The sequence below is a fragment of the Gopherus flavomarginatus genome, chromosome 16, assembly GCF_025201925.1.
Source record: "Gopherus flavomarginatus isolate rGopFla2 chromosome 16, rGopFla2.mat.asm, whole genome shotgun sequence".
Lineage (NCBI taxonomy): Eukaryota > Metazoa > Chordata > Testudines > Testudinidae > Gopherus > Gopherus flavomarginatus.
This window is the reverse complement of record NC_066632.1, coordinates 17,332,350-17,346,082: the sequence shown is the minus strand read 5'-3', so window position 1 is coordinate 17,346,082 and position 13,733 is coordinate 17,332,350. Positions and strand designations below refer to the sequence as shown.

General features: G+C 42.7%; 1 protein-coding gene across 5 annotated transcripts in view; it reads left to right on the top strand.

Moving 5' to 3' along the window:
- Nucleotides 1-13,733, top strand: part of AKAP8L (A-kinase anchoring protein 8 like) — a 77,588-nt gene that overhangs the window by 37,811 nt on the left and 26,044 nt on the right. For 3 of the 5 annotated variants that reach the window (XM_050925848.1, XM_050925851.1, XM_050925850.1), the window contains one exon: nucleotides 12,132-12,360. In XM_050925848.1, the coding sequence (XP_050781805.1) occupies nucleotides 12,132-12,360 (229 nt within the window). Of the gene's footprint in view, nucleotides 1-9,523; nucleotides 9,557-12,131; nucleotides 12,361-13,733 lie in introns of all 5 variants that reach the window. The other 2 variants (XM_050925849.1, XM_050925847.1) reach the window with 1 other exon arrangement.

Here is a 13,733-nt window from a genome sequence, read left to right as displayed (position 1 = left end):
CTGGTGGAATAGGATCTGAGTAGAGAGTCCACATATCTGAAAAACTATTTCAGACTATAACTCATAGAGGGATCATTCTGTCATGGGGTACTCTCCAGGCTTTTTTATATTTTAATATTTTTAAATTCTCAACACTTTCGGGGACCAAAAAAAATTGTTAAATGTCGACAGAATTCCTTGCCATTCACAGATGAGAGGTGATTTTGGTCTACAAAAGATCTTGGTTTATTTCAGTTTGATGTGTCCAAAGCCTGAATTGTTCCAATGTGATAATTACTCCCAAATGACAGACCCTTCCAAAATGTACTCAGCTTCATAATAGAGACAGACTAAAGCTCCACAAAAAAGAGTCAGGAGACTAGTAGCTCTTGGGGTACATCTACACTGCAATAAAACACCTGTGGCTGGCCTGGGTCAGCTGACATAAGCTCACAGGGTTCAGGCTGCAAGGGCTATAAAATTGTAATGTAGATGTCCAGGCTTGGGCTGGAGCCTGGGCTCTGGAACCCTGAGTGTAGACATGTGCACTCATTTGCTTTGCTATAACAGGTTCCTACAAAGAGCTTATGTTTTAATGTGGAACACGTGATGAATGCTCTTGGTCTCAGCCCAGCCATCAGTACAAAGCAAAAGGTGGCTTGGCATGAGCTCAAAATGAGTGGCCAGAAGAAATGAATTGCTTCTTGGAAGGAGTTACTGACATATGTGGGCAGAGGTCTATTGGGTGGAGTCCAGGGAAGAAACCCATGGTAGAAAGGAAATAGCGGATGAGTTTTGCTCTGTCCTTCTAGGTGGGGTAGTTTCTTCATATTGAAAACAGCATGGAGAGGCCTAATATTGAATGTGTGTATAATATACATAATATTTAGATAATATACATGCCTTCTGGAGAAGACTTAAAACCAAGGCCTTGATCGTTTGTGGTCATTTAAATGTTGTTGCACTTTTTGCCGAGGAAAGATGTTGGCTAAATTCCAATTTAGCTAATTTAATTCTTCTTTCTTAAATTGCCCAAGGAGATCTAATAAGATAACTTATTCTTCCCTTTCCTTCTCTGAAGGCTTAGGTAAACCTTTCCATGCACAGATCTCATAGTGCTGCAGTGGATCTTCACAACAATCTTGCAGTTGAATCCCCTTTTTACCCCAGTTGTCCATCCAGACTGTGGTTGAGATCTGGCAGTGGATACCTGGTACTGAATGACTATAGAGACTGAAACATGCCGAATCCCTGTCTAGAACTTGTCCATGATAGCTTCTGAATGAAAAGAAATAGCCAGGGAGTTCTGCCCCATTGTGAGGCAAGCAGAGAAATCCCATTCTTTTCATGCAATGGAATAAAGAGAGTATCCAGCAATGGATGTTGGTGCCCTCTTGGAATGGATTCCATCTAGTGTCCTGATTATAGTGGTACTCTCTGTGGACCTAATTCTGCTCCTCTGGAAGTCTTTGGTAGTCCTCTCTTATACTTTAAGTGCAGTTGGATCAGGGCTTCTGTCACCCAGGATAAGACTATAAGGAGCAATTAGCTCTCAGAAGGTGGGCTGTTCAGGTTCCTGACATTTCCAGCATACCTGAGATGTCCTCTCTTGTTGAGCTGTGAGATGCAAGAATAATCCTGGGGAGGTGAATCTGGAACAACAAGACCCCGTTTTCGGCTAACAGACATGGAAACACATGGGATGGGCCGACCTGAGGGAGGAGAGGAAGATGGAGAGTTTAGAAGCAGTAGATCAGTGGCAGGAAGTGTTAATTGTGTTCATGTAACCTAAATATGCATGCAGCTGAGACTAGGTTTCTTCTTAAGGTGACCAGATGTCCCATTTTTAAAGGGACAGTCCCGTTTTTTGGGGGGTTTTCTAATATAGGCACCTATTACCTCCCACCCCATTTTTTCACAGTTGCTATCTGGTAACCTTATTTCTGCTTGACCATCAGAAATGTGATGAGGGACGAAAGGATCCCCTGGAAGCACCTTGTATGCCTGGGTTGCTATCTTGGATTCTCTGCCACTCATACCAAAGGGATATTTCCCTTTCTGGATTGCTTCTATTTATTTTTCTTCTTCTTTTTGGACCATTTTACTTGGCTTTTTTTTTTAATTGGAGATATACCTATCTCCCAGATCTGGAAGGGACCTTGAAAGGTCATCGAGTCCAGCCTCCTGCCTTCACTAGCAGGACCAGATCCCTAAGTGGCCCCCTCAAGGATTGAACTCACAACCCTGGGTTTAGCAGGCCAGTACTCAAATCACTGAGTTATCCCTCGCCCCCTCCCTCCTGTCTTCCAACAGTGGCCAGTGCCAGGTGCCCCAGAGGGAATGAACAGAACAGGTAATCATCAAGTTTTTTATCCATCCCGTTGCTCATTCCCAGCTTCTGGCAAACAGAGGCTAGGGACACCATTCCTGCCCATCCTGGCTAATAGCCATTGTTGGACCTATCCTTCATTAATTTATCTAGTTCTTTTCTGAGCCCTGTTATGGTCTTGGCCTTCACAACATCCTCTGGCAAGGAGTTCCACAGGTTGTATATGTTGTATGAAGAAATACTTTTATTTGTTTTAAACCTGCTGACTATTAATGTGTTATGAGAAGTAGTAAACACTTATCTATTTTCTCTACACGAGTCATGATTTTATAGACCTCAATCATATCTCCCCTTAGCCGTCTCTTTTCTGAACTGAAAAGTCTCAGTCGTCTTAATCTCTCCTCAAATGGAAGCCGTTCCATACCCCTAACCATCTTTACTAATGATCTGGATAATGGGATGGATTGCACCCTCAGCATGTTCTGAGGTTAGGGATAGGATCTAGAGTGATCTAGACAAATTGGAGGATTGGGCCAAAAGAAAAATGATGAGGTTCAGCAAGGACAAGTGCAGAGTCCTGCACTTAGGACAGAAGAATCTCATGCACTGCTTCAGGCTGAGGACAGACTGGGTAAGCAGCAGTTCTGCAGAAAAGGACGCGGCGATTACAGTGGATGAGAGCTCCATATGAGTCAACAGTGTACCTTTGTAGCCAAGAAGGCTAACGGCATATTGGGCTGCATTAGTATGAGCATTGCCAGCAGATCGAGGGAAGTGATTATTCCCCTCTGTTCGGCACTGGTAAGGCCCCATCTGGAGTATTGTGTCCAGTTTTGGGATCCCCACTAGAGAAAGGATGAGGACAGTCCAGCGGAGTGCAGCGGAAATGATCAGGGGGCTGGGGCACATGACTCACGAGAAGAGGCTGAGGGAACTGGGCTTGTTTAGTCTGCAGAAGAGAAGAGTGAGGGGGGGATTTGATAGCAGCCTTCAACTACATGAACAGGGGTTCCAAAGAGAATGGATCTCAGCTATTCTCTGTGGTAGCAGATGACAGAGCAAGAAGCAATGGTCTCAAGTTGCAGTTCAGGAGGTCTAGGTTGGATATTAGGAAACACTATTTCACGAGGAGGGTGGTGAAGCTGTGGAATGGATTACCTAGGGAGATGGTGGAGGTTTTTAAGGGCTCTGCTTGACAAAGCCCTGTCTGGGATGATTTTAGTTGGTGTTGGTCCTGCTTTGAGCAGGGGGGTTGGACTAGATGACCTGCTGAGGTGTCTTCCAATCCTAATCTGCGATACTATGATTTAAGATAAAGGCAGTTCACAACTTTTTTGGTGACAAGTCCTGCTCCTTTCTCTGAAATGCACACTCTTTGTAGCAGATCCAGTGTCCTACTCTGGGTCTGGATAGGAATTTGGGAGCCCACCTAGGGCGATTCCCACCTATTGAATCTTTCACAGCCTAACCCAGCAGGAAGATTCCTGTGTACTAGGGATTTTGCAGTAAGGGTTCAGAAACTCTGGTTAAAATCAAATGGTGTTGACTGTTTTGGCCATGGTTATCATTGCAGCTAATCCATGTTCTGCACTGGTATGATGGCACCTATCATAGATTTTAAGGTCAGAAGGGACCATTATGATAGTCTAGTCTGACCTCCTTCACAACGCAGGCCACAATCTCTCCCACTCACTCCTGTAACAAACCCCTAACCTATGTCTGAGCTACTGAAGTCCTCAAATCATGGTTTAAAGACTTCAGGGTGCAGAGAATCCTCCAGCAAGTGACCCGTGCACCATGCCCATGGTGCAGAGGAAGGCGAAAACCCCCCCACAGCCTCTGCCAATCTGCCCTGGAGGAAAATTCCTTCCCGACCCCAAATATGGCGATCAGCTAAACCCTGAGCATGTGGGCAAGACTCAGCAGCCCGACACCCAGAAAATAATTCTCTGTAGTAACTCAGATTCCACCCCATCTAACATCCCATCACAGGCCACTGGGCATATTTACTGCTAATAGTCAAAGATCAGTTAATTGCCAAAATTAGGCTATCCCATCATACCATCCCCTCCATAAACTTATCAAACTTAGTCTTGAAGACAGGTATGTCTTTTGCCTCCACTGCTCCCCTTGGAAGGTTGTTCCAGAACTTCACTCCTCTGATGCTTAGAAACCTTCGTCTAATTTCAAGTCTAAACTTCCTAGTGTCTGGTTTATGATGTTATGATTCCTGATGTCAGATTTGTGTCCATTTATTCTTTTGCGTAGAGACTGTCCGGTTTGGCCAGTGTACATGGCAGAGGGGCATTGCTGGCACACGATGGCGTATATATCACCTGCACATCTACCAACTTGATATATATGCCATCATGTGCCAGCAATGCCCCTCTGCCATGTACACTGGCCAAACCGGACAGTCTCTACGCAAAAGAATAAATGAACACAAATCTGACATCAGGAATCATAACGTTCAAAGACCAGTGGGAGAACACTTCAACCTCTCTAACCACTCAGTGAGAGACTTGAAGGTGGCAATTTTTCAACAAAAAAAAACTTCAAAAACAGACTCCAAAAAGAGATGACTGAACTCGAATTAATATGCAAATTAGATACAATTAACTTAGGTTTAAACAGAGACTGGGAATGGTTGGATCATTGCACTAGTTGAATCTATTTCCCTATGTTAAGTTCTCCTCACACCTTCTATGGGTCGTCTCAATTATCACTTCAAAAGTTTTTTTTTTCTCCTGCTAATGATAGCTCATCTCAATTGATTACTCTTCCTGTTGGTATGCATACTTCCACCTTTTCATGTTCTCTGTATGTATAAATATCTCCTGTCTGTGTGTTCCATTCTATGCGTCCGAAGAAATGAGCTGTAGCTCATGAAAGTTCAAGCTGAAATAAATTTGTTAGTCTCTAAGGGCCACAAGTACTCCTGTTCTTTTGGTGGCTCATAGTCATCCTGTGATCAACCAATACTCCGAGATCTTTCTCCTCCTCTGTTACTTTCAACTGATGTGTCCCCGGTTTATAACACAAATTCTTATCAATTCCTAAATGCATGACCTTGCACTTTCACTATTAAATTTCATCCTATTACTCCAGTTTACAAGGTCATCCAGATCTTCCTGTATGATATCCCGGTCCTTCTCTGTATTGGCAATACCTCCCAGCTTTGTGTCATCCACAAACTTTATTAGCACATTCCCACTTTTTGTACCAAGGTCAGTAATAAAAAGATTAAATAAGATTGATCCCAAACCCGATCCCTGAGGAACTCCACTAGTAACTTTCCTCTAGCCTGACAGTTCACCTTTCAGTATGACCTGTTGTAATCTCCTCTTTAACCAGTTCTTTATCCACCTTTCAGTTTTCGTATTGATCCCTATCTTTTCCAATTTAGCTAATAATTCCCCATGTGGAACTGTATCAAATGCCTTACTGAAATCGAGGTAAATTAGATCCACTGCTTTTCCTTTGTCTAAAAAATCTGTTACCTTCTCAAAGAAGGAGATCAGGTTGGTTTGGCATGATCTACCTTTTGTAAAACCGTGTTGTATTTTGTCCCACTTACCATTGATCTCAATGTCCTTAACTTCTTCAAAAAATGTTTCCAAGACCTTGCATACTACAGATGTCAAACTAACAGGCCTGTAGTTACCTGAGTCACTTTTTTTTTCCCCCTTTTCTCAAAAATAGGAACTATGTTAGCAATTCTCCAGTTGTACGGTACAACCCCTGAGTTTACAAATTCGGTAAAAAATTCTTGCTAATGGGCTTGCAATATCATGTGCCAGTTCCTTTAATATTCTTGGATGAAGATTATCTGGGCCCCCCGATTTAGTCCCTTAAAATGTTTGAGTTTGGTTCTACCTCAGATGTGGTAATATCTACCTCCATATCCTCATTCCCATTTGTCGTCATCCTATTATCCCTAAGCTCCTCATTAAAAACTGAGGCAAAGTATTTGTTTAGATATTGGGCCATGCCTAGATTATTGTTAACCTCCACTCCATTCTCAGTGTATAGCGGTCCCACTTTTCTTTCTTTTGTTTTCTTATATATATGGCTATAGAACCTTTTACTGTTGGTTTTAATTCCCTTTGCAAGGTCCAACTCTACGTGGCTTTTGGCCTTTCTCACTTTATCCCTACATGTTCTGACCTCAATAAAGTAACTTTCCTTGCTGATCCCTCCCATCTTCCACTCTTTGTAGGCTTTTTGCTTTTTCTTAATCATCTCTCTGAGATGCTTGATCTACAACTCTTGCCTATGAATTTTTTCCCCTTTCTTGGGATGCAGGCTTCTGATAGTTTCTGCAACTTTGACTTGAAATAATTCCAAGCCTCCTCCGCCGTTAGATCCATAAGTTCTTCAGTCCAATCCACTTCCCTAACTAATTTCCTTAATTTTTTAAAGTTAGCCCTTTTGAAATAAAAAACCCTAGTCACATATCTATTTTTGTTCATCCTTCCGTTTAGTTTGAACTGAATTAGCACATGATCGCTCAAACCAAGATTGTCCCCTACAACCATTTCTTCTGTGAGGTCCTCACTACTCACCAAAACCAAATCTAAAATGGCATCCCATCTTGTTGGTTCAGCAACTACTTGGTGAAGGAATCCATCAGCTATCACATCCAGAAAAATCTGAGCCCTATGATTATTACTAGCACTTGTCCTCCAATCAATATCTGGGATTTTAAGTCTCCCATGATCACACAATTCCCATTAGTATATACTTCATTAAAAACATTAGAGGTCTCTGTCCATATCCAAATCAGATCCTGGTGGTCTATAGCACACCCCAAGCACTATCCCAGGGGAGGCTCTGGTAGCTTTCTTCCCCAATGTGATTTTTGCCCAGACAGACTCTGTCTTATCCATTCCACCCCTTCTTATTTTTTTACAGTCTACCTCATCATTGATGTACAATGCTAATCCACCACCTTTGCCTTTATTTCTGTCTTTCCTAACCAGCAGATACCCTTCAATACCTGTACTCTAGTCATGACTACTATTCCACCATGTTTCTGTTATCCCTGTAATATCTGGTTTCATTTCCTGCACCAATAGCTCTAGTTCCTCCATTTTGTTACCTAGGCTCCTCACATTAGTGTACAAACATCTTAATTTTTGATGTTTGGCTTCTCTCACATTCTTTACCCGATTAGGCATAGACATTCTACCACCAGTATCACCTGTTAGACTAGTATCTACACTATCCTTCCTCCTTATGTCCAGTTAGTGACAAATACATTTGTGCTGTAAACCAGACCCTAGTTAGGGCACAGGCAGTGGAGAGCACATCCCATCCTTAATACTGGATGACCAGATGCAAAGCAAGTTGCTAGTGAGTGATTCCTTCCCTTCCAGTCCAAGATGATGCTGTGGTCTAGGCCTTGGGCAAATAAGTCTTTGTTCCAAGCTGCATCTTTCTGTAGATCTTGAAAGATAAAACTCACCAGTTTCCAGTTGGAAGGGTATCTTTGCAGTCACAAGTGCTAGAAATTTTAAGCTTGAATTAAAACAACATTGTACCGAAACTGATGAGTAAGGACACTACTATCTAGAGCATGTTTCCTACTTGTTGTGAATATGGTACTCCTAAGAAATACTGCGCCAAGAAAATTTCTGCACACAACAAATAAAATTTGCAGAATTTTAAAATATTAATAAATAAATGTGGAGGCTCCAGCATAGCAGTGGTGAGCACAGATCACTGGCTGCACAGAGGTGGGAGATTACCTGTGGAATAGGGATTCTGCAGTGAGGTTGTAGCTGATACAGCAGAAGGGCCTGCTGCAGAAACACCCTTGAGCTCTGCCCCTCTGCACCAGGCACATGAGTTATGGGCAGGCAGGGTCCAACTGTGGGGGCCTTAGTCTAGGGAGATCCAGATGTGGGGTAAGAGGGTTTTGTGTGGGGCACACTGGGTGCAGAAAGCTCAGTGGAGGATTTGGATGCACGGGGAAGGTTCCAGATGCAGGGACAATGGGACTCTGCAGGGGAGGTCCAGGTGGGGAAAGATGGGATTCAGCGAGGGGGGTCTGGATGCAACTGGCTCGGACTCAGTGAGGGTCCAGGTGTGAGGTTTCTCAGGGTGAGGGTTCGATGGACCTGCTTAATAGGGGAGCCCCAGCTGCTGCTGCCACCACCAGCGCCAGGATCGCTCCCCCATCCGCTTCTCTTCCATATCCTATCCCTTTCTTCACTTCCTCTCCCTCTCCCCACTGTCCCCTGCTCCTGTCTCAGTCCTACATCCCATTCCTCCTATCCAATCCTGTCCCCTTTCCCTCCCCACTGCCTCTCCTCCCCCTCCTCTCCCACCACCCTTGCCATGACCCACCAGTGGCACTCACCATTGTATGGAAAACAGTATGGCTCCCAGCACACACAGAAGAGGAGTTTGTCTGGCACCAGGACCCAGGGGAGGCACTCTCCATCATGCAGGCAGCTCTGCCCTTGCAGAAATGGGCAGTGGCATGTGACCCCACACAGCCCCCCATGCCACGCTTCTGTTTGTGGGGGGCAATACCCCCTGTCCTCCCTAAATTATGCTCATCGGGGGGCCCCTTCCCTCCCCCCACCACCCGGTGATTTACCTCTCTTCTGGCTGCTCCAGGCACCGGTTACCACACGCCTGTGCTGTGGGGAGGGGCACATGACTGCTCTTGCAACTTCCCTTTGCTTCCCCATCCTTAATCTGCAGAGGACATGAATTCTGTATGCTCAGTGGCGCAGAATTCCTCCAGAGTAATATAAGTTTGTCAAGCTCTGATCTCTTTTTTTGGGGTATCCACTGAGATACAGTCAGGCTTATTTGGGTGCATTTGATGATCAGATCTTAAATAGCGTAGATTCTCCTTCATGCTAGCTGTTCTAGCTAGAGCGTACCATATAACAGGGGTAGACAACTTGATTTTCAGTGGCACTCTCACTGCCCGGGTCCTGGCCACCGGTCTGGGGGGCTCTGCATTTTAATTTAATTTTAGATGAAGCTTCTTAAACATGTTAAAAACCTTATTTACTTTACATACAATAGTTTAGCTATATATTATAGAAAGGGACATTCTAACATTTTTAGAAAGCGTTACTGGCACGCAAAACCTTAAATTAGAGTGAATACATGAAGACTCAGCACACCACTTCTGAAAGTTGCCGACCCCTGCCATATCATTTGGGTTTTGACCACCTTTTGGTCTTTTTCTAGGTTATGGCAACTGGAACTCTGGGACAAACAGAGGCAAGTATAGTAAAATCTTAATGCCATTTTTTCATGATAATGTTATCAATCAGAAAAATGATTATAAAATTGAAGTTTTTCACAGCTCAAATCTGTTCCCCATGCCTGAATAATATCCTCTTAGGTCACATGCAACTCTATTTCGGTCAGCGTTGCAGAGCCCCTGTAACTGTGACAGTCTTTACTATTCTGCCCTGTGCATCAACAAAACCAGATATTTCTGTTCCTAGAAGTCAGCAGTTTGTATCCTTCAGTCTTTTTGTCTTGCATCACTTCTCTGTGAAATGGCACAGAACGTTAAAGTGCTATCACAGCGTGCTAGAAAACTGAATTTCTAGTTCTTGTGCCAGAGAGACACAAAAAACGTCAGTGTGTCCCCATTTAGACCCAAACTTGAAACAGGCCTCCCTTTATAAATACTTGTCTTTTTCCATAGGCCATGCTCACTGTACTCAGACTAGAGTGCGATGTCCAGCTGTGTGGTAGAATCTCACTAATCTATATGCTTTAATTAGCACAAGGAAGCCGCTCTCCACTCCTCAAAGACTGACTAGCAGAGCAGCATAGTACGTTTTTTATGTCACTGACTGGTAGTTTAAACTGTAGTCAGTGTTGTACTAAGGATTTTATGACCTTTTCACTATCTTCAGAGCTAGTTGGAAAACTTATTTTTGTAAAAACCAGAAAATATTCATGATTCATTCAAAATGAGCTTGCTAGCAGTGTCATTGTTTTACTACTTGTGTTTATAGTATCACTTAGGGTCCCCATCTAAGATCAGGGTCCTGTTATGCTAGGCACTGAACAGGTGTATTGTGATATAGTCCATATCCTGAAGAATTTACAGTTTAAAGGGACAAGACAGAGGGAAGGTAAGAGAGATTAAGTGACTTCCCCAAACATAGCCACCAACTTCTCCTGGTGCCAGTGGATGCTCGACCCACCCTGACTCCACCCCTGCCCCGCCCCCATTCCAATCCCTTCCCCGGAGTCCTCACCTCAACTTCACCCCCTCCATGCCCCTATTGGACCCCTTCCCCAAATCTCCACCCCAGCCTCGCCTCTTCCCTGCCTTCTCCCCTGTGTGCAGCGCATTCCCACTCTTTCCTTCCCCCTCCCTCCATAGCGTGTTACGCCACGAAACAGCTGTTTCGTGGTGGCAAGTGCTGGGAGGAGAAGCAGGGTTGCGTTGCGCTTGGGGAGGAGGCAGAGGCGAGCTGGGGTGGGAAGATGCCTGCACCCACCTATTTTTCCCCATGGGTGCTCCAGCCCTGGAGCACCCACGGAGTTGGCGCCTATGTCCCCAAAGACATTCTAGGTCAGTGGCATTTCAGGAATAGAACTGAGGTATCCTGACTCCTAGGTAAGTGCTCTGTCCACTAGCTCATGCTACTTCCTAATGCTATTAAATATTCTTAAACTACAAAAGACATTAGAACAAAGTACATCTTATGGTACTGTCTGTTTTACTTACTAAATCAGTTTGTTCACAATAGCTTTTTGACTCATAAATTCAGATATGCAAATTAAAGCAGAGATTTGCTAGTTACTAAGAATCCTAGAACTACAGGGTTGGCAGTAGGACATGCTGATGGGTGAACTGAGCAAACCTAAAATGTAAGTTAAAAGGGAGAAAACAGTGTAGAACACTGATGCCATTTTAGTCAGTTTTCTGTCCGTATCTGCTTTGTAAGTAGCATGCCGTGGGCTGCATTTGGGGAAGCTATTCTCCATCACCCCTGAGATAACATACAACTGAGAGGGCCATTTCTCTCATTTACATGTTGGCAAGAGAGGGAACAGAAGTGACACGAGTAATATTTTGTGCTGGTCAAAGTTAGTGGGTGATTATTGTTCCATTTTTAGAATTGCACGAATTCTTATGCATCTCTAGAAGAATAGACCCCAAACACAATGATGTCATCTAATTCGAACAAATCACTGCTATTTATAATGTGAACTGACTGCCTAGCTTAGAGGTATGAATTTTATGCTAAGAAGTCAGAACATAACTGGGTATGGATACAGTACAACTTCATGTCAAACTGACATAGAGACAAGCCCACTTTGAACTAAACTAGGCTCGTCTTAAATACGTTATCTTATAATTTCTTCTCACACAACCTACACTCTTTACACATGCCTAAATGTCCATGCCACACTAGCTGTTCTTTCTGAGGGTGACTGGATTATGTTTTCTCTCTCGAATCTGTTTTTATCCGGCAAATGGATTGCCATGGAAGGCTTTGCACTGCAGCCTGCCCTGGCCATGAGTGAGAGCAAGAATGAAAATTGAGGGTTAAATATTAGTTAGGGCAGATTATAATAATAGTCTACATTGCTGGGATTTGGTGTGAAGTTTCTTCTATGTGTGTTTTGACCTTCAAATCCTGGTGTCAGATACACTAACACACCTTGGCAGGTGTCTTGTAAGGGGAAAAATGGGTTAAATGTAAATTAAAACCACCACATTCTGTGGGGAAGGGGCACTCTTGGGACTTCTGTGTCTGAACTTGGATAGAAATGTTAGCTCAGCTGCTTGACTGGAATTCTCAATGACACTTTCTCATTTCAGGATATGAGGGATATAGTTACGGCTATGGATACGGTCAAGATAACTCTGGCAATTATGGGTATGGTATGGCCACTTCAAACGCTTGGGAAATGCCTAATTCAGACACAGACCCTAACGCTTCCACTGGCGCCGATGCTGTTATAGCAAAAATGAACCAGCGCTTAGATATGGTGTCTCATCTAGAAACGGACACAATGCAAGGAGGACATTATGGCTCCAGTGGAGACAGGTGAGTCTAGAGATCAAGATGAAAAGATTCAGTACCAGACAGGTTAGTGTCTTTTCCTGAGGGAACTGCTACTCTAAACTTCTACTGACTATCAGAGTTGCCACCTCTCACTTCTTTCTCATTTTGACCTCATTCTCACTTTGTCTTCACATTTTGGTTTTCAAGAGGAACAGATAGATAAAGGGAATTGGTTTAGCTGGATTTTCCTTCTTTTTGTTTATATTTTTGAAATAAGTCATTTGTATCCCAGTTTGAGTAGTGAAGTCTTAATAGTCTGGTGACAGGTACTTGAATGGTGATGCAATCTTTACAGTAGTAGAAGGATATGTTTAACTTGGAAAAAAGAATCCTCTCGCAGTTTTAAACTGGAGATGAATAAAGAAGAGATTCCTTAATATTTCTATATCTGGGAACCTGCTGATGTATTTCATTTCTATAGCATTGCCACAACATTCATTTGCCTGTGCCCCTCATTTGATTTTAGGCTTAACTGTTAATCTAGAAGTGACATTTTTGTTCCAGGTTTGGCCTGCTGGTTGGGAATACAGTACAGATGTCCAGAAAAGATCAAGTGAGGTTTTGACCATGTTTTAAATCTGAAGTATATGCAATAGTAATAAGGACTGTTCACTTAACAAAGATTTTCTCATGTTAAATTTCAAAATGAGTTTATATTCAAAATTTAATACTTCTACAACACTGCTGTTCATTCTAGGTTTATGTGAAATATTAATTCATCCCAGCAAATCCATTTCTGAGTATTTTTACATCTGAGTATTTTGCTTATGTACAAGTATTGATTTGAACAATATCAGGTTTACATCTATGTAGAGGAGACATCTATATTTTGTAGAGAACTTGAAGTTTGTTTGCTACTGTTCAAATACTAAGTATGCAGAGACATTGTCAAAATAGCTTTAAACTAAATTCCATATAATGTAAGCAAACCAGAACCTCTTCTCTAGAATGAAAGCATAGCTTGTTAGTAGTAAGAAATGTCCTGCAAGAGACTTTTATACATTATTATCCTTTTATGTTGGAGTGCATTCTGGTTTGTTTGCGGTCGGCTTTTGTTGCATCTGTACTTTGTTTTAACCAACCAAGTTTAAAACTATAAAAACTTTATAAAAAGTTTATCACGAGAACTTGTGATATGTTTACCAAAAATATAATTCAATAGTAATGACTTTTGAATATTGCAAAATTGCTACGTGTTTATGAATAGAGAACAAATGTACAGTAGGCTTCACAAAGTTTTTAGGAATTACTCCTCTGAAGTCTTGCATCAAATAGATTTTGGTGGAGTATTCTGTGTAAAAGCACTCATGTAAAGTACATCAGAGTTGTTGTTTTTTTTAAATCCATCTTGGGGG